The sequence below is a fragment of the Equus asinus genome, chromosome 8 (genome assembly GCF_041296235.1).
Source record: "Equus asinus isolate D_3611 breed Donkey chromosome 8, EquAss-T2T_v2, whole genome shotgun sequence".
NCBI lineage: Eukaryota > Metazoa > Chordata > Mammalia > Perissodactyla > Equidae > Equus > Equus asinus.
The window spans coordinates 88,687,352-88,709,113 of record NC_091797.1 but is presented as its reverse complement, the minus strand read 5'-3'; the positions used below and the strand labels follow the sequence as shown (position 1 = coordinate 88,709,113).

The following is a 21,762-nucleotide window of genomic DNA, read 5'->3' as shown; positions in this document are numbered from 1 at the left end:
TTTGGGACCATAACTGTCACGGTGTCCACTTTGTCCCCTCCCATTTGCTCCATGACCATTCCAGTGAGATGTTCTAGAGAAGTCACTAATGGCCTCTGCCTTGCCCAGTCAAGGGTCTGTCTCTTGTCCTTAGCTTCACTGACTTCCCATGAGCATTCAGCTCAGCCGTCCACTCCCACCTTCTCTGAAGCTTTCTTCTCTGACTTCTGCGGTCTACACTCGTCAGGAGCTGTGCATACCGGCACCCCTTCCTCAGCCTCCCTCAGTAGTTCTTCCTTCCAGGCTGTATTTCTAAACACTGAAGTGCCTCCAAGCACGATGCTGGGGCACCCCTTTTTCTCCTAAGGTAAAGCTGCTCAGTCCCACAGCTTCAATGACCAATTACATCCCGTGACTAAGTCTGGATCTCTAGGACTCACTTCTCCCTGGCACTCCAGAGTCTACATATTGAACTACCGATTTGACACTCGCACATCCTCTCTACCCCAACCAAGCAGGCTCTTCCCCTAGTCTTCTTTATCACAAGAATGAGTAAAACAATCCTCCCAGTTGCTTAAACCAAAAAAAGGAATAATCATCGATTCCACTCTTTTCTCACACCCCAACCCCCACCAGCCCCTACGTCCAGCTCATCAGCCAATCACGTCGGATTGACATTCAAAATATATCACAACCCAGGCTCTGCTTCAGGGAACAGCCAACCAACTGCTACTAGAACAATCTTCCTGAGAAAACAACTGTAAATTCTGGACACACAGAAAACCCAAGTACACTGGAGCACGGGAGAGTGACCAAAAGTACACAGATAATGGGGAAGGGGCATCAAACAGAAGCTGGGAAGGAAGAGACAACATTCCTGAAAATAAAGAGCCAAAGAGGGGGAACTCCGAAATTCTGTGTATAGACTCTGTTCGGATCTCTGTTGGACCCCAAAATGACAGGTAAGCACAGCAGACCCAAAGCAGTCCAGCCAAGGCTAAAAGAACTTCACAGGATTCAGCTGCCACCCACGGTAGCAGAAAGAGCTCAAAGTTTGAGTGCGCCACGTTAACTGCTAAGGCAAAAAATCCACACCCTTTGGAGAAGCACACAGAGTTTAGAGTGTCTACAATGTATCCATCACAATGTACAAGATATACAATCTAAAATTATTCCACATATGAAGAAGCAGGAAAATGTGGCCCACATGCAGGAAAATAGACCATAAGTGAAGACCAGTCCAAGATGACTTCGATGCTGGCATTATCAGATAAGGATTTAATGCAGCTATGATTGATACCTATACTCAGACATCCCAGAAAATACGCATGTAATGAACTAAAAGATAGGAAACAGCAGCAGAAAAGTATTAGCTATGAGAAGGACCAAATGGAAAATTTAAAACTAAAAAACGAAATATCTGAAATAAAAAACTCAATGGATGGACCTAATATCAGACTAGAGATGTCAAAAGAGTCAATGAACTTGAAGATGGATCCCTAGAAATTACCCAATCTGAAGAACAGAAAGAAAAAATACTTGGGGAAAAAAATTGAACAGGGCATCAGTGTTATTTACGATAATAACCCAAAATCAAACATACATATAATTGGAGTTCCAGAAAGAGGAGAAAGAGAGATTGAGGGAGACAAAAGGTTTTAAGAAATAACGGCCCAAATTTTCTCAGATTTGGTGAAAGATATAAACTTACAGATTTAAGAAACCCCACAAAGGATAAACACAATATCTAAAATTACTCCACTAAAATGCAGAGATTGTCAGAAATGAGAGAGGGGGAACACTTTTATATCTGTCTAAAAGAAAGACACTTTACACATAAAAACACTGGTTGAAAGTGGATGGGAAAAGATACATCATGAAAACAGAAAGCATGAGGAAATGGAAGTGGCTATATTAACGTCCCGTGAAGTCATTTTCAAGACAAAGAATATTATCAGCAAGAAAGAGGGACACTTCATATGAAAAGATATAGCAATCATAAACATATATGAACCTAACAACAGAGCTTCAAAATACATCTAAAAGTAACAATAAAAAGAAGAAATAAGACAATCCTACAGTCAGAGCTGGAGATTTTATCACCCTTCTCTCAGCAATCGACAGGACAATTAGACATAAAATCAGTAAAGATGGAGATGATTTATTACATCAACCAGTGATATTTAGAAAATATCCACCGAACGCTCCCATTTTAAATGTTCCATAGGCTTTAGAATAAAATCTGCGTTTGTTACTCTGGCCCCGCAAACCCTCTCTCTCTTCAGCTTGATCTCGTCTCATCCCGCCCCACCCCCCTCATCCATTACAGCCACACCACACCCGGCTTCTTCCAGTTCCTTAAACACGCTCTTTCCCACCACATTACTGGCTACGTCTGAGCCATGACTTCAGCCTAAGACGCTCTCCCTCCTCACCCTGCTCCCATCTTCGAAAGACCAGCCTTGTCATTCAAGTCTCCAGTTCAACGCCACTTCTCCAGGGGGTCAGTCTTCGACCCATCGATCTAACGTGGCCCCCAAGTCAGAATACCTGACACTGAGTTTCGAGTCTGTTTGGAGTATAGACGTTATTACTTCCTGATACATTTCCTGTTTATTTCTGTTTCTCTCAACAGAAACTCAAGGAAATAGAACAGAAGCTCAGAGAAAGCAAGGCCTTTGTCTACCTTGCTCATCCCAGCAATGCCTGGCCCAGCGTCAGTGTTTGATAAACCCGGGCTGAACGAGTGAAGGAAATCCTATACGCTAACTTTACCTCTGATCTTATATTTATTTCCTGTTTTCCAAGATTTATTTCTAAATCTGGGTATAATATACATATATTTATAAGCTGCCTCCAAATCTAACTGGAACGAGAGCGTATAAATCAACACACTGAGGAGTAACAGCAGGCCGGGCGCTGCTCTGGCGTGCTCCATGCACACACCACAAGCCTGAAAGACGGGCTCTGCCATCTCTCGGATTCTCAGCCGAGGAAACCCAGGGGGAAAAGCTGGACCGCTCGCCCAGTTTTATGCAGCTAGTAACTAGGGGAGTCCAGATCCAAACCCAGGCAGTCTGAATTTAGAGCCTGAACTCTTGACCATTATGTACGGCCACCCATAGACCTAAACAGCATATTATAAATATTCTGGTTTAGAAAGTGATTGTGCATCCAGTATCCTATTTGCGCCTCATTTCATAGATGAGGTCACAGAAGCTCCAATATGAAGTCCGCACGCTGTGAGCCCCTTAAGAGCAGGGACACTGTACTGCTCGCACTTGTAACCTCTGGATCTGAAACCAGGCACGCCTCCAGAGTGTGTTCAGTCACTGGCCCCACATCACACGGCAGGTGAGAGGCACGGCTGCCCCTAACCCTAGCTAGGCCTTCTGTCTGCGAGTCAACTAATGGTCACGATGAAAACACTGACCACACGCACGCACGCATCAAGCATATACTAAGCACTACACCAGCGTTAGAGACAACGCATGGTGTGAGGATCAAAGGAGGAAACGATCACAGAAGACTGGGATAGCCGTACACACAGACTCGGTGGGGAACACAGACAGCGAGCTAGACCACAAAAGAAGCGAGGCTTCCACAAGCCAAGAAGCGGAAGCCAGTTCTAGGCTGGGGAAAGGACACAAGCAAAGCAACAAAAACGAGAATGGGCTTGGTGGGTTTGGGGAATGTCGGTTAGTGGAAGTTCTATGTAAGAAGGTGGAGAAAGACAAAGAGGGAAAGGTAGGTGATTACTCATATAGAGACAGGTGCATGTCAGGACAAGCTCTTTGGACTTTAATGCACAGGAAATAGGTTAAGCATTAAAAGTCTGGGGACACAGGAAAGTAGAAATACCATATACAAAACATACATTTCGAGATGTCTGACAAGAGTTTCCTGGGGTTTGGGGTCATAAAACAACCACCAGAAATGATGAAACCGAGGAGTCAGAGAATTATTGATAACTTCAATGCCTAAAGGCTTCACTGATTTCGAGAACCGTACGTGATGCCCCAAGGCTGGACGGTATCTTCAGTAAGAGTATCGAGCAAGCTGCTGAGGAGCCATGGAGCATTACGCCCCACGGGAATAATCTGGTCAACAAGACCCACCATGTGCGGAGGTGGAAGAGAAAGAGAAGCGCTGGGGAGCAAGCCAACAAAGAAAAGCTCCAACGTTTCAAGTTCAGATGAAGACACATCAGCATCGGTCACCAATACCGGCAAGAAGTGCTTAAGAATAACCCCATGTCGATTGCCCGTCTGTTTCAACCTAGCAAGATTTATCTATTAAAGGAGATTTCTCTGAGTCTCACAAGGCGACTCAGCACACACTGAAACCGGAGAGCGAAGCTTCTAAGACACAAGAAAGAAATTTTTTTTGACAGATCAAGCTGTCATACTCATCCAGACAAAACGCCTGATTATGATTCAGACGGAAATAATACAGTTCTTCGTACTGAGTAAAATCCTGTTGGATTTAGCTTACTTTTTTACATGATGCTGAATGTACACCATAATTTGACCATTCTTCTTGGAAATACATTAATATAATCTAAAAAGTACAGAAAAATATCAACTCTTCATGTATATCAATAAACCAGAAAGAAAGGAATCTCTCTCCAATTTTCAAACATACAAAGATTACTAAAATTAGTTCAAATTATGCTTTGCCTTCTTTGGACCACTTAAAATGCTTTAGGGTAAAGATACATCAGGCTAATAACAGCATATGTTATTTCTTAAATACATTTTAATTAAAAATATTTTCTAAGTTCTGTTTTAATTTCTTCTTTGACCCATAAATTATTTAGAAGCATATTCATTCCAGGCAGTTAGGGATTTCTTAGTAAACTCTTATTAAATTTGAGCTTAATTCCATTGTGGTCAGAGCAGACTCTGAACAATTTTGATCGTGAAATCTGTAGAAGCTTTCTTCATGGCTCAGCATATGATCCATTTGGATAAATCTTCCACGTGTACTTTACAGAAGGCAAATTCCATTTTTGCTGGATGGAGCATTCTGTCTACGTCAGTTAGGTCAAATTTATTCATCACTTTATTAAGACCTTCTCTATCTTTACCAATGTTTTGCCTGTTTGTTCTATAAGTTCTTGAAGTGTGTGTGTTAACGTCGCCCAGTAGGAATGTAGAGTTGTCTTGTTTCAGATCCGTCCACTTTTGCTTTTTATATTTTGAAGTTATGTTATTTGTAACATACAGATTTAAGATTGTGATACTGACCCTTTTATCATCATGAAATAATCTCTTTTTCTCTCCAAGCAGCATTACTGTGCAGCTTGTCTGATATTAGTGTTGATTTACAGCTTGGCTTTGGTTAATGTTGGAATTGTCTATCTTCTTCCATCCTCCTGTTTAAAGTATGTAACTTGTAAGCAATATATAATAGAGTGTGATTATTTATCCAGGCAAACTTATTCTTTTACTTGGAATATTGAGTCCATTTACATTAAATGCAATTACTTATGTAGATAAATTTATAGCATCTTATTCTTTGTCTTCAATTTGACCCATCTATTTTACGTCCTCTCTTTGTGTCCTATTTTGGATTAATCCAATGTTGTTTAATTCCATTTTTCCTCTTTTAACTTGTTAGATACACACATTTTATTCTTTTGAAGGTTACCTTGAGATTACAGTATGTATCCTTAACTGATTAAAAGCCAACACAAAGTATTACTTTTACTATCCTCCCCCAATAATCCTAGAATCTTAAAATACTTGACTTCTTGAACCCCTCTCCTGCCTTTTGTGCTGTCATAGATTTTAGTTTTATATACATTTAAAAAAACTAAAACATTATATTATTGTTTCCATGTTTAATATTCATTTATATTTTACAAACAGATTGACCCTGTATAACGTCCTTCATTCCTTCTCGCATTTCCATCTGGGATCAATTTCTTTCTGCCTATAGTATCTCTCTTTAGTATTTATCTTAACGCAGGTCCACTATTGACAAATTCTCCCAGGTTTCGTCTGAAAATGTCTTTATTTCATTTTCATTTTGGAAGGAAATTTTTGCTGGGAATAGAATTCTGGATTGGCGGTTTTTCCTCTTTCATTACTTTAAAGATGGCCATTTCCCTGTCTGCCTTTTTCTTTACCATTTCTTTTCAGATGTCACAGTCAGGTCAGCCGTATTATGGCTCCTTTAACAGCACCGTGTCTCCTTCCACCCTCCGGGTGATTTGAAGATTTTCTCTTTGCAGTAGGTTTCCACAGACTTATAACAATGTGCAAAGGTGTGTTACCTTTGTATTCACGCTGTGTAGGGTTTTCCAAGTTCTTTGCATCTTTAAGCTGCTGTCTTTCATCCTTTTGTAAAATTCTTAGCATAATCTCTTCAAATATTACTTCTGCCCCATTCTCTTTCTTCTCTTTTTGGGATTCCAATTCAACACGTTTCTTTTAACCACGTCCCACATGTCTTTAATGTCCTTATGTATTTCTTTTGTACATTCCTTTTTCTGTGTGCTTCAGTTTGAGATTATCTACTGACTGCCTCCCTATTTATTAATCCTGTTTTATGCTGTAACCAATCTGCTAGGTTCTAGCCACAAGGTTCTAGAACATCCATTTGGTTCTTCATAATGAATTCAAATTATGCTGAAATTCACCATTCCTCCATCTATGCTATCCATCTTTTCCTCTATTGTCTTGCACATATTATTTATAGTTATTTCTAAGTACTTGTCAACTAATTCCAATATCTGATTCATCTGTGGGTCTGCTTCTATTCCCTTGTTTGTGAGCCACATTACCTTGCCTCTTAGATGTCTAAGAATTTTCTACTGTATGCTGAATACTGGAGAGTCTCTCTATATTATTTTCCACCTATAGAAAAGGACAGAGAGGGCTCCCCTTGTGCTCTGTTACACAGGTGGGGAGGGGGCTCATAAGCCACTAAGGGGTTAAGCTGGGCTGGGGCTCAGTTGCCATTTTTGCAGAACTGTGTCTGCCTCCGGTTTGCCCGCTTGCTAAGGCAGCCTCTCCATGGAGCGCAGTGAGCGCTCACTGTCTCCTCAGCCCCAGATTCAGTGCTGCCCTCCAGACGTCTTCACAACAGCTCTTTGGCCTCCTGCCTCATTCGGCTTCAATACTCGGCATACATCTCAAGAGGGAGACTAACCACGTGTTTGGGGTTTCTCCAGTTTCACTTGTTTTTTTTCTCTAGGCCCAGAAACCTCTTCTGGTTTTTCTGTCTCCCAGAAGCAGCCTTCTGCCAGGGGACAGAGCTGGACTCTCCTCTGCCCACCACGGCTGGAATCAACAGCTGCCCCAGGCGATAAGCAGCTACAGATCGTCAGTGTCGGTGGACCACTCCCAGGGTTTCCTCTCAGGCCTGTTCAGTTTTCAGATTCCTGACACAGCAGGTCTACACTTCAGCACAACACGGTAGGGCAGTGGGGGATGTCAACGTGTCTTCTAGAAGCTGTTGGCTTCTCTCTCCAGCTCCCCTCCAAATGTCTCGTTGGGAAAACCAGCTGTGTGTTTGAGGGCCCCGCCTCCCACCAAGTCTCAGATTTGTCACTTCAGCAACGTGTGATCAGAAAACTTCGCTAGTTTCTCTTTCGCCCAGTAGTAGCCTTCTGCCTAGCGTCATCTCCAGAATCAGCAGGCTTCTGCAGAAAACCAAATGGCTGGTAATCCCCAGGGCACCTCTGAATGATTCTCTCGTCTCTAGAAACTTAGCCCAACTAGATATATATATATATATACACATCCCTCACTGTTTCCAGAGCATTCTAAAGCCTTGTAAAGTATGATTTTTACAGATGTTGTCACATCTCTAATAAACCACATATCATATCTTGTACTACTAATTACTCTCAACGAATATTTGTAAGATATTTAGTAGTCTTAATATTTTCCAAAGGACAGTTTAAATATGCTTTTGAAAGAAAAGCATCAGTAAAACTTCTTACCTCTTCATAAAACTTCACCTGAGGGACAGCTTCATTAATTTCATTCAAACAAAAATCTTTAAATAGCAAGAAACCTAAAGGAAAAGAATAGAAAATTTCAGGGTGGGCAATAAATCGAATTTTTTTACCTCACAGGATGTTTTCAAAGGAATGTGTTCATACCTCAACCTCTTCCTCCCCTACCTCGAAAAAAGCAAATAAATAAAGATTTCAAGAGGCTAATTATACTCGAGAAGGAAACACTCCAGGTGAAGCAAGAGGACCACATACTGGGCTCCTTGGCCTGGGGTTCCTTCTCTATGGGCAGCCCCCCTCCCACTTTTTAAAAATGCACCATAAGCAGGGCTGGTGGTCACCGCCACTTAGAGCCACTGGTTACTAGAGCAAGCAGAAGGATGACCACGAAGTCAGAGATACGGGTACCGTGGGAGTGTTGGTTAGGGTTGCCATGGAGCTGATAAACACTGTGCCCACAGAAACAGGGCTAAACTCCCTAAAAAGACAGACAGACTTTCACAAGCTTTCTAGCTGAATACTGGAGATACTATACTTTTCTCTCACCACTTACTACCCCAAAGTCCCTCAGAGTCCCCCCCAAATGCCCCATGCCAGAGCACATTCCCAGATCATTCTTTGCTCCTATACAACTCCACGCTTCATCTTTAAACAACCAGTCCCTTATGCCTGGAATACCGCCCCCATGCACAGTGCCTGGTACACAGTAGGAGGCCAATGAATACTTGTTAACTAAATATATGTTTACGTGGGCTTTCCAACATGCCTCTGTGAGAGTACTGAGCATACTCCAATTAATTATCAGATTCATGTCTCCCACCCCATCTGCCAATGTATGTCCAGCTTAATGCCTAACACACAGGCAAGCTGAAAAGCAAGAATGAGGTTGAGTAGGACAAACTGTTACCACACTGAGGGTGGAGATACTGGAAGATTATAAAAAGTTAAAAACAACTGACAAAAACAAAACAAGCAAAGGATTGCTAGAAGAAACAGAAGTCACAGAAAGGAACTGAAGAAAGACTCACAGAAAGTCTACTTTGCAGACAGAAGGTAGACCCGAATTCCCCAGGTGGGACGGACACAAAGGAAGCAGTTTTGACAAGATTTTCATTCCAGTTAGCGTCAGAATCATGTAACTTGAACTTGTCTGTTCTTGCTCCATAAATTCCCCTACATAGTTCCAGGAACATGACCTTTGAAAATGGTAGACATGGGGCTGGCCTGGTGGCACAGCAGTTAAGTGTGCACGTTCTGCTTCAGTGGCCTGGGGTTCGCTGGTTCGGATCCCAGGTGTGGACACAGCACTACTTGGCAAGCCATGCTGTGGCAGGCGTCCCACATAGAAAGTAGAGGAAGATGGGCACAGATGTTAGCTCAGGGCCACTCTTCCTCAGCAAAAAAAAAGAGGAGGATTGGCAGCAGATGTTAGCTCAGGGCTAATCTTCCTCAAAAAAAAAAAGAAAAGAAAATGGTAGATGCTTGCTCATTGGAACTAAAAGTATTAGGACAACTCAAGCTAAACGGGCAAGGCCAGCCTTAACCAGGGTTGGGGGCAGATCGGCAGCAAAAGCAGGGCCACACTAATCTTATCAAGGAACTGTGGTGAGGGTGAGGCCACATACGAAGGAGACAGGAAATTCAAGAGGCAGACAAGCAGGAAGAGCTGAAGATGCAAATCTCTACCCATTTGCACGTTAATATTTTTATTTTTAAGTAAGAGTATTGGTTGTCTTTTCGTTCTCATTCATTTCACAGTAATTTCAATCCCCCTTGTCAGTTCTTCTCTGACTCATGAGTCATTCAACAATGTATAGTTTAACTTCCAGATATTTTGGGGGTTTTCTGGCACGTATGTTTCTGATGCTGACTTCTGTTTAATTCTGTTGTGGTCAGAGAACAGATTCAATATGATTTCAATGCTTTTAAATTTACTGAAACTCGGTTTGGGTCCCACATTTGCTCCATCTAGGTGAATGTTTCGGGTGCACTTGAAAAAACAGCAGCGTATAGGGCGGAGCATTTCATTAAGCAAAATAAAAAGGCAATTAAGCCAAGTTGGTTGACAAGGTTGCCCGGGTCTGTCCTCTCAGCCCTCACTGCATAAATGTCTGTCTGTTTATTTTATGCATGATCGACAGAGGACTGTTAAAATCGCCATTTGTAATTGTGGATTTGTTCATCTTTTTTCAGTTCTGTCAATTTCTGCTTCATGTATTTCTTTTTCTATTTTTGGAACCGAAAAACTAAAATGAGAATCTGAATTTAGGTATTCTGATCATATTAGAGACGTCTTTAAAATGTCTAAATGACAAAACGAAATAACACGACGCATGGACCACTAGCTTTTGACGGCCCTTGGAAGCAGATGGAAAGTGTTTCATCGCGCCCTCTCACGGCCTCCAGAATCTAGTCCCTACTTTCTTCTCCAGCCTTGTTGCTAGATTCTGTCCCGAGCTCACGTGTCTCAGGCCAAGTGCCTGTATTCTAGTTTCTCTAACACCAAGTTCAATCCGTTCTCAGGGGTTCTAACTTGCTATCCCCACTTCCTGAAACTCTGTTTCCCTGGGTTTTAGGAACCGTCAGAGCTCAGCTCACATGCTCCTCCTCCTCAGAAAGGCCCTCTGTGACCCTCAGTCGCTCTCATCTCTCATCCATTCCTCTCTCTCTCTCACAAACACATGCGTGTGCATGCCCACGTGTTCACGTACATACAACACAAACACTGACAACTTGTTTACAGCACTTACGACTACCAAAACCTACCATATGCATATGTTTTTTACTTCTTTATTCTCAACCTTCCCCACTGCGAGGTAAGCTGCATATGGACGGGCTGTGTATGTCTCATTCTCTACTGCATTTGCAGCGACAAAAACACCGACTGTGACACAGAGTGAGCTCAGGAGAAAGGACAAAGAAAGGAAGGAGGAAGGGGAGGAGAAAGGCAGGCAGGAAACAAGGAAAGAAGAAAGGAAGAAAAAAGGGAGGGGGGAAAGAAGAAGGATGAGGGGGAGAGGGAATAGAATAATAAACATCTGACTTCAAATGTTTTTACCCACTTCTTTAATGCAATTTCCATTGTCAAGTGTAGGATGAGCCAAAAGATTATTTGAACATTCTACAGTGGAAAAAATTCAGTATTTTCCTCACGTCTGTACATAAACTGGAGCTTTACTTTCTATCACAGCAGTTGCTAAAAATGGAGCAGCAAGAAGAAAGATATTTTGGCTTTTGGATAAATTTTAGATCATTGTGCTCCAGGCTGAAAGCAATTTACCTTCATCAGGCTTAAATTACATAAAAAAACAAATGAAGCATTACTCAGATTAGAACAAAAGCTAAAGGGCAAAAATAAGGAAACAATTTGCCTAACAAGTTCACTTCATCAGTGCAATTTCTCCAGATTTTAAAGAATAAAAAACAGGGCCCCAACACCTGCTTACTAGATAATTATGGAATGTGTTTGCCCTTGTTTCTTTATTGAACCACTGCAAATTGCCTGAATACTGATTAACTTTTGAGTGTCTATAACATCCAGGAAAGGCAAATGATCCCAATTTGCCACCACAATATTTTGCAAAAGTTAGTGGAAAGAATTGTATTGCAATTTTTTTTTTTTTTTTTTTTTTTTGCTGAGGAAGACTAGCCCTGAGCTAGTATCTATTGCCAATCTTCCTCTATTTTGTATGTGGGTCACCACCACAGCATGGCCACTGATGAGTGGTGTAGGTCTGTGCCTGGAATCCAAACCCGTGAACCCAGGACACCGAGGTGGAATATGCTGAACTTAACCACTATGTCAATACACAGGTCAGCCCCTGTATTGCTTTTTATAAAATATCAATTAAGAACTTCTGAAAGTATTAAATATAAGTGGTTTCTATGAGAAATTCTGCAATTTAACCTCCTAAAAAATTTAAAAGGGGAAAAAAGAAATACGAAAAAAATCCCTTAAGACATAAGATTCAAACACTAGGAAGGAGGAGAGATTGTGTAACTGCTAAAAGTTCCTACCAACATCAACTGATTTGACACAGCCCTCACTGAGTGCTGTCTAGGAGCCATTGCGCTAAGCACTGAGATGCAATGGTGTAGACAGAGTTTTTCTCAAAAAGGGCTTAAGAGCTGACGTAAGGTCCGTACAACAAAGAAGTAAACAAATAAAACAACTGTAATTTATGGTAAACGATATAAAGGAATTAAATATGATGCTGAGATGGATGATAAAAAGAGGACAATGTATTTCACATAGAATGTCCTTAAGACCTTTCTGAACTCTGAGATGACAAAGCACAAAGCGTTTCAGATTAAGAAAGCCTAGAATGCCTGATTTCACACCTTCGACTCCATATTGTATTAGAAGTCTTAGCCAGTGCAATAAGGTAAGAAAAGGAAATAAAAGTTACTCAAAGTGGAAAGGAAGAATTAAAACCGATTCTGTTCATAGACAATCTGGTTATCTACATGGGAAATCCCAGCTACAAAGTAACTACTGGGACACACAGTGAATGCAGCAAGACCACAAAATACAAGGAGATGAGAATCAATGACATTCCGATATACTTGTATCACACAATTTTAAAATGGAATTTTCAAACAAGACCATTTGTAATAACATCAAAGAACAATCCAAACTTAGGAATAAATAAATAAGAGACACGCTAAGGCCATGAGCTGAAAACTACAAAATACTACTGACGGAGATTAAAGAAGATCTAAATAAAGAGAAACATACACTCAGTGTATGGACTGGAAGACCCAGTACTGGTTCAATGTTCACTCTCCCCAAATGGATCTCCAGATTCAGTGCAATCCCGATCAGAATTCCTGCAGGCTTTCTAAAGAAACCGACAAGCAGTTTCTAAAATGTATATGGAAATGCAAAAAATCTAGAACACCCAAAACATCTGGGGAAAGAAGAAAAGGTTCAAGGACTTAGACCAGTGGATGTCGAGATTCATTACACAGCCACAGGAATCAATACACTGGGGTTCTGGCAGAAGATTAAACAACGGAACAGAATAGAGGGCCCAGAAATACACCCTCATTTATATGCAGTCAACTTTTGTCAACAAAGATACCAAAGCAATTCATTGGGAAAAAGAAGTCTTTTCAACAAATGGTGCTGGAAAACCTTATATTCAAATGGGGGGAAGAAAGGAAAACAACTCTTAGTTCACACCTCACAAAGAATGAAATTAAGATTGATCATAGAGCTAAATGTAAAAGCTAAAATTATAAAGTTTCTAGAAAATATATAGAGTATCTTCACAGGAAATATTTATGCAGCAGATTTCTCAGGCAGGATACAGAAAGAAATGATAAATTTGATTTTAGCAAAATTTAGAACTTGTGCTCATTAAAAGACATTTAAGAAAACAGATCACCCACAGACTGGGATAATATATTACAAAACTTAAATCTGAAAAAGGCCTGTACCCAGGTTATGTATACATTAAAAAAACACAAAACAATGGGGCCAGCCCGGTGACGTAGTGATCAAGTTTGTGCACTCCGCTCTGGTGGCCAAGGTTCGTTCACAGGTTCAGATCCTGGGCACAGACCTAGCAACGCTCGTCAAGCCAAGCTGTGGCGGCATCCCACATAAAACAGAGGGAGACTAGTACAGATGCTAGCTCAGCAACGGTCTTCCTCAAGCAAAAAGAGGAGGATTGGCACAGATGTTAGCTCAGAGCCAATAGTCTTCCCCCTCCCCCCAAATAAAAACCTCTTACAAATCAATTTTTAAAAGGAAAAACAGCCTAATATGAGAACAGGCAAAAAATTCGAACACTTCACAAAGAAGAGACACAAACAGTCAACAAACACAAGAAAAGCACTGTGCAACCACTATAACGGCAGAGTCAAAAAGACTGACAACGTCAAATGTTGGCTCCAGAACTCTCGCTCACTGAGCAGCTGTCGGATGGTTTGGACTCCTCGTGCCTCTGAGTCAACAGGCAAGGAACAGAGTTACTGTGCTGGCGGGGGTGACTGATCCTGACTACCAGGGGGAGGCTGGTCTGCAACTCCACAACTCCACCCTGGAGGGAAGGGAAGAAAGGAGCAGAGGAGGGAGGAGAAAGAAGAAAGGGAGGAAGAAAGAAAGAGAAAGGAGGGAAGGCGCTTTCTTAGAGTCAAATGCCGACCAAAAACTCTAGAAGGAATGATGGAGTCAGAAAATCAAAAGGTGCCAAAGCCAGTGGGTCAGAGTTTGATGAGGACCAGAATATCCACACAGGCTCAGAAGGAATGTCCTATAAATCACTGGTGTCTTACAAAGGGGAGCTCGCACCTGCAGAGGGGAGGACCCTGGCAGACACCCACCTCAGGAGGTGATTGGAATTAGCATCGCCAGTACTGGGACAAAACAAAGTCACAGCGCATGAGAACAACACAGCCATCTGCCGTATTCCTGACAAGAAGCATGATCTGAATCTAAACTGTTATGAAACTTTAAACAAACCAAAATAAAGAGACATCACAAAACAGCTGGCCTGTACTCTGAAAATGTTACAGTCAAGAAACCCAAAGACGGCTGAGGAATTCCCCAGACTGAAGGAGACAGAGAGAACCAGGGCTGGGTACCGTCCGCGGGGTCAGGCACCCACCGGGGGTCTTGGAACTCGTCCCCCGTGGATAAGGGGGGACTGCTGGAGTGGCTGTCCGTGGGCCACAAACTGGGATCTAAAATTTCTAGAAGCCAATGCCTGATCACTTACACGGCCCTCACTATCTACAAGACGTTCTTCACAAAGCACAAGTTTGCACAGGAGATAAAATCACGCACACACAGAGGCATGGGACGAAATGAGTAATGACAAAGCTTCTCGGTAATGCAGGGGTCGGAAGCAACAACTCCGACACATCCAGGATACACAATACTCTTTGAAGCGAAAATAAAGGAAATCTTAAATGATAAATAGAAAGGCAAACTCGTAAATGAAGAAAATAAAAGCATACACGTATAAAAACTGAAAACTCCCATCGGGTGTGCCATCCTTCCCAGCTGAGTCTTTCTAACCTAAACTCCCAATGAATAATTCTCCCTTTCATTTCTTCCGAGTTCCAACAGGACTAAATAAATACAAATTGAAATGAATATTTAATTATATTTACTTATTGCAATGTAAACCTTAAACCTATTTATTTTTATTTGACTCTACTTATCAAACTAGAACTTTCACTTCTTGACTTCAAACTTCACAGAAAGAGAAAATTATCAACGAAATGTAACTTAGGAATATTGTAAATAGTGAGGTCTTCTAAAATGCAAGTTATCCATCCCAGCCTCAATTTAAATTCCTCACAGATGTGTTCAATAAAATATTCTCAGATTAATTAACGAGATCATTCATTTAGACAATGGGGAGATTTGGGGCCCTGAATATTAATAGTCCAGTTGACAAAAGCACAGATGGTAAGGAAGGTGGCTGAAGAAGAATCCACAATTTCCCAAGCAATTGGCTCTTAACTCAAAAGGAAAAGCAAAAGAAACTGGGCCTGGGAGGAAAATGTGAAAATACAGCGGCAAGAAAAGTATATCCAAACCCTTCGAATAGTTGGGTTACTTTTAGCCTTTTAAAAAATTTTATTACGAAATGATAGAAAAGACAAAGTTTCCTGCTCTGCCACATGCTCTTTCCAGACTGTGGTCCATGTTTTCATTTATCACAGTTCTGCGCACATCTGATCATAAACAAACTAACTGACAACTAAAGTGAGATTTAACATAATTGAAAGTGAAGTAGAAATATTATGCCAATATGCCATCTGATTTATGTTTCCCAAAGACTCCTCCAAGAACAATGATTAAAATTGGCATTAGGGAAATCAGAGTCTGCAGGTCCAACCCAGATTAAACACGGCCGGGACAAAATGGGGATGGGGTTGGACATGCCAAGTCTAACCACAATTTTCACAAGGAAGAAACAGAATGAGAGTCAACCAATTTACACATGTGTGTTCAGTTGGTAATAATTCAGGAGGCTATGCACTTGTATTTGAGCACTTGTCTATAGCAGTATTTCAACAAAGGTTTATTTAAAACAAAAGAGAATCAGGGGCCAGCCCCATGGTGTAGTGGTTAAGTTTGCGTGTTCCGCTTCAGCGGCCTGGGGTTTGCAGGTTCGGATCCTGGGCGTGGACCTACACACCGCTTATCAAGCCATGCTGAGGTGACATCCCACACACAAAATAGAGGAAGAGTGGCACGGATGTTAGCTCAGGGCCAATCTTCCTCACCAAAACAAAAACAAAAAAACACAAAAGAGAATCAACCAATAAGTATTTACAGCATGGTACTGTAAGTGTGAAATGTAGAGGTTCTCAAAACAATTATACTCTGATTGGAGGTATGGACAGATAGACATAAAGATAACACTTCATCACATAGCATTAGTTAAGTGTCACATTTACTTTGTAGGGACAGACGCATTCCTTCCTTAGATCACCAGACAGCAACCTCACCAGGCTCCCGGCCACTCATCCAGTCTCTGTTCCGATTCATGCCGCACGCTGCTGCCCCAGACCCGATCATGCCGTCCCCCTGCTTTGGAAATTCTCCTTGTAGGTGGCCCAGAATGCTGGCTAAGACCCAGCTTCCTTTGTCTGCCCCGTGGTGCAGACCACACTCTGCCCCACAGCCTCCCCTGCACAGAGGCGCAGCATGCACCATGCCCGCCCGCACGGCCGATGGGAGCACCTGTCACTTGACATGCCACGAGCCCTCCGCACCTTCACACGGACTCCTCTAAGTGAAACACACTCCTCTTCTCTCCGCACCCACTCCCTTCCCACCAGCCACCTGACAATTCTCCTCCACCCACTTTCCACCGTCTTTCTCACAACCATCCCTCTTTCTCACATTCCCTCCAGACTTTATCTGGTTAACGCCCACCTCACCTTGAGGAGTTCAAATGGCAGTAACATAAGGCAGTCAACTCTGAGGGACCCCAGCCCAGGCTAGGGGGAGGTGCTGCCCCTCTTCTCTGCTCCCATAGCCTGGCGTTCTTAGACCTTTCAAAGCCTTATCTCAGTATATTTCAATCTTCTGTTTTTATTTCACAAATGGCTAAAATGGGTCAAAGTGTTAAAAATACATTACAAGGTATCAAGTGACAAGCTTCTTTCCCATCCCCGTCCCGTCTTCCCGGTGGTGCGCCACCACCACCACCTCCAAGGGGACCACGGTTACCGGCTCCTGGTACGTGTCTTTTCGGGGAAGTGGTGGGGTCACTTCCGGACCAGGGCTGTTAGGAAATCAGTGCGACTTCTTTTCCCTCTTTCACACAAGTCCTGAGGGACACCAGCACCACAACATGGAAAGAGCTTGGCACCCGGAGGGAAACCTCCCACTAACCCAAAACACCGGCCCGCGCTGTCACCAGATGAGAAAGAAACCTCTGTGTGTAGAGGCCCTGACATCCCGCATCTCTTTGTTACAGGAGCACGTGTCAACTTCTAACACGACACGGAGGCAGGTCTGAATACGAACTCTTATCTTCCGCCATGCTATGCCATCAGCATTTTCCCACAATAGTAGAACCCTGGAGACCTTTCTAGACTCGTCAAGAAGAGCTCCTTGCTTCCTCCTCATGGCTGCGTGGCATTCCATGGTGCGGAGTATCACTATTTATATGACTCGTCCCTAATGATGAACATTTGAGTTGTTGCAAATATTTCGCTTTTACAGAACTGCTGCAGGAAATAATCTCTGCCATACATCATGTCTCACGTGTTCAAGTACATCTGTAGGATACACTCCTCAGAGGGAAACTTAAGAGCTCAAGGTTACACAGACATTCTGTTCTTTTCCAGACCTGGCCCAACTAGCCCCACTGGAGTAGGACCTGTACATAGTCCCACCAGCAATGGCACAGAGGACCTGTTCTGAAACCCGCAACCCCATCAAAAGCGTTATTGGGGGCCAGCCCAGTGGCACAGCGATTAAGTGCGCACATTCTGCTTCGGCGGCCTGGGGTTCGCTGGTTCAGATGCCAGGTGCAGACATGGCACTGCTTGGCACGCCATGCTGTGGTAGGCGTCCCACATAGAAAGTAGAGGAAGATGGGCACAGATGTTAGCTCAGTGCCAGTCTTCCTCAAAAAAAAAAAAAGCATTATTGAACTTTAGGATCTTTTGCCAATTTGAAAGATAAAAAAATAAAATCCTATTTCAGAGTAACTTTAATTTGCCTTTCCCTTATTTTTTTAGTGAGGTTGAAATCTTTTCAAATGTTTAGGATCCATTTGTTTTTGCTTTTTATTTATTTATTTTGGGGGTTTTTTTTGTTGAGGAAGATTCACCCTGAGCTAACATCTGCTGCCAATCTTCCTCTTTTCGTATGTGAGCCACCACCACAGCATGGCCACTGACAGACGTGCCTGGGAACTGAGCCTGGGCTGCTGAAGCAGAGCGTGCTGAACTTTAACCACCAGGCCATCAGGGCTGGCCCTGTTTTTCCTTTGTAATGGCCTGTCTGCATAGTCTTTGCCTGTGTCTACCCTGGGTTATGGGTCTTCTGCTCACAGGTGTCTAGAGCCCTTCTGCTTTGGGGTTTGCCATCAGGTCGGCTGCGCCAAATCTTCCAGCTCTCCACCTCTCGGGTCCTCGGCCCCGTCTGGGTGATCCACACATCCATTTCTGGTTCCTTGTTATATTCCTGGCGTTTACGGAAACACCTCTAGCATTTCCCTGTCACACACGACACCAGCCTCTGGAATAGACAGCTGGCATCATGTTAAGATGTCAGTATAAGTCTTGTTATTTACTTGAGGGCTCCACGAGGGAACCGCCTGCTCCTGTGTATTTTTCTCTCTGATCCTCAGCACAATGGCTGGGACTTCCTCGGCTCAATAAACATTCGATAAATTTCCCAAGGGGCAGGTCGGCGCAGCGTGCAGCACGGTCACACAGAGTTTCAGGAAGAGGCAGAGCACCAGCTGGGCGTGGAGAGATCAATGGACCAGAGAGGGTCGGGGAAAGCAGACAAGTCTCTGAGGCAGGAAACTTCAGGTGAGGTAAGGACACAGGGAGACTTCAATCCCGGGGAGGGCCAGTCCCTCGGGGGAGGCGGTGGGAAGGGTGCTTCACTACATCATGAACGCCTCAGTGCACGAGGAGAGCCATGCTCCACCAGCAGGCGGAGGGTCCATTTAGAAGAACCCCGACACCAGGGGTTTATTTACCCCTTACACAACACTCAGTGTTCGCCGAGAGCTCTGAGAGGCCAAAAAGCCTGCTGGCGAATCCTTTTTATTACAAGTGGGCAATTGTTTTATAAAAAATTAAAAAGCTCAGCTCTCAAATCCAGCTCTCAAATCCAGGTCTGAGGATTCCAGAGGTGGGCTCTGTGTCCTCAACATGGCAGGCCCTGGGCTAAGCTGAATTCTTACCCCTTCCCTTTCGCCTCAGCTTCTGCCATAGACACTCATCTGCCACCACCTGTCCCTAGACGGCCTTTCGTGTCCTCATCCCATTCCCTAAGCCGACCTAAAATAGGGACCTGGTGCTGACCCCATGTGTTAATAGTGCCTGCCTACCACCACCCCCTGAGTATTTCTATGAGAATGTTCACGTTATCAAAAGCCTTCGCCTTCGAGACACAATAGAACCGTGATGGTGGAAGGCCAGGTGGCAAGGTTGCCTGTGCCGACTGCTGGGGCAGGAAAGTCCACAGCCCACTACTGGGGAACCTCAAGAGACTCGCAGTCCAAGTTGCGTTTCATATTTGACGTGAAATTTAATGAATATGAGTGACTACTTACTACAATGATGAGATGGTTTTTCATTATGTTGCTCAAATTCATTTTAACTTATAACCAGCTGTCATTTAATTGACAAATTACTTGACATTGTGGGGGTTTTTTTTCCCGAGGAAGATTCGCCCTGAGTTAACATCCACTGCCAATCTTCCTCTTTTTCTCCTTTTTTATGTGAGCCACTGCCACAGCATGGACGTTAACAGAAGAGTGGTGTATGTCCACACCCGAGAACTGAACCCAGGCTGCCGACGTAGAGCATACCACACTTAACCGCTAGGCCACCAGGGCTGGCCCAGGCTTAATTTTTTAAAGAAAGTTACACTCAGTGCCTTATACCATCTCCCAGAAGTGTGGATGGTGCCATGGGAAGCAACCTGGCTTTATCAATGAATGTTCCTTCCACACAGCGCAGGGGTGGGCTGGGCACAACTACACAGCTGCCAGTCTGTGACCTGTCTGTTCCAAACAGCCGCCAGCTGATCCCCCTGTTTGCAGGATGTTCACGCTACCACCCATCCCAACAGCGCAGATGCCCTCGAGGCCCACGGCGAAGGTGACGGAGGGGACACCAGTGTATGATCAATGGGCCCTTACCTCTCCCCCGGAATGCTGTCATGACACAGTGTACAAATACACTCTTTACACAGAACGTTACAAATAAGAGTTTACAGTAATGGCCGTTGAAAGGACCTCCTGTGGAAACAGAAAGTCAACCAAAAGGAAAATAAGGGTCGATTCCTCTGCCGTATAAATTCAGCATTACAGAGGGAACAGCATCAGACGTTCTCTGGTCTCAAGGAGTTGATACCCCAGCGAGGGAAACAGCATGAAGAGGCATGTGTAATAGAGATGTTCCACAGTGAGTGCCAAATGCATGCCACAGACCAGTGACGCAGCAACGTAAGAAAACGGGCTGTTTTATCGTCAGAAATAAGGGGTTAAGCTAGCCCTCCACTGGGTGGATCTCTGAGCAAAGCACCAGCTGGGAGGGGGCCTTGCACAGAGGGAGACAGATGTGAACGCAGGGGGAGGCGACAGCACAGGGCGCTCGTCAGTGAAGGCGGGTGCCAGGAGGAAGACGGACTGAGGCCAGGCGCGGTGACGTGAGTGACAGTCACAGACGAGCTTCCTCCTGCAGCGGGGGCTCAGGACAGGCTGAGAACACGAACATGACATGAGGAAGCGGTGTCTTCGGACTACCGCCCAACAGGTAGAAAAGGGGATGAAGAAAGAAAATAAAACTAGGATGGACAGCCAGTCCTGAAAAATGTGGGTCACGGTACGGGCCGAGTCACATCATCCAGTGTCTGGATTAGGGGAAACTCTTAGGGAGAGACTAAAGTGGTGGCAGAGATGGAAAATGACAGGGCATGAGTGACAAGGGCAGAGAGGTCAACGGGTGTCACAAATTTGCGATCCAGGTGTCATAGGAAACGGCGGTATCATCAATATCAACAGCAGGGGAGGGAAGGGGCCAGTCTGGTGTGCACGTGTGCACATGTGTGTTTTGGTTTCTGAGTTTGGGGTTTTCCGGTGAGGGGAGGAGACGATGAGGCAGGTTTGGATTTGTTCTCAGGGGACAGGGGCACCACACGACCCAGGAAGTGATCTCTAGGCAGGAGACGGCCAAGAGCTGGCTCGCTACGGCTCAAGGAGAAGCTGTGGGATCGGGTGCGGGCGCCCTGTGGGAGTGGACGCGCACAGACAAGGATGCAGGAGACAGATGGGAACAAGACGGCCTCGCCAAGCCTCCGGCGCCGGGAACTAGCATACGCCCAACTCCATCACGCCGCTGTGTCACTTTGTCTCATTTCATCTTTCTGTACAGTAACTATCCAAAGTTTTGAATAATTAAAGGAAATATACTTAAGAGAATGTATGTATTCCCCTAGATCATAGAAATTAAGTAAACTATTGCCCCCCAAAACGGCACTTAAGTTCTCCCTGAGTCTTCTGTTCCCTCGCTCCCCACACTCATTAGCCAACCTGTCAGTTTCCACGTCCAGGATGCATCCCCAACCCACCGCCTCCCGCATCTCCAGCTCC

The 21,762-nt window shown here is 43.9% G+C and overlaps 1 protein-coding gene across 5 annotated transcripts in view; it reads right to left on the bottom strand.

Annotated features, from left to right (window-relative positions):
* Window positions 1-21,762, bottom strand: part of GRK3 (G protein-coupled receptor kinase 3) — a 131,601-nt gene that overhangs the window by 65,251 nt on the left and 44,588 nt on the right. For 3 of the 5 annotated variants that reach the window (XM_044775667.2, XM_044775670.2, XM_070516288.1), the window contains one exon: window positions 7,934-8,007. The exons of the other annotated variants lie outside the window; for them this stretch is intronic. In XM_044775667.2, the coding sequence (XP_044631602.1) occupies window positions 7,934-8,007 (74 nt within the window). The remainder of the gene's footprint in view (window positions 1-7,933; window positions 8,008-21,762) is intronic. 5 annotated transcript variants of the gene reach the window in all.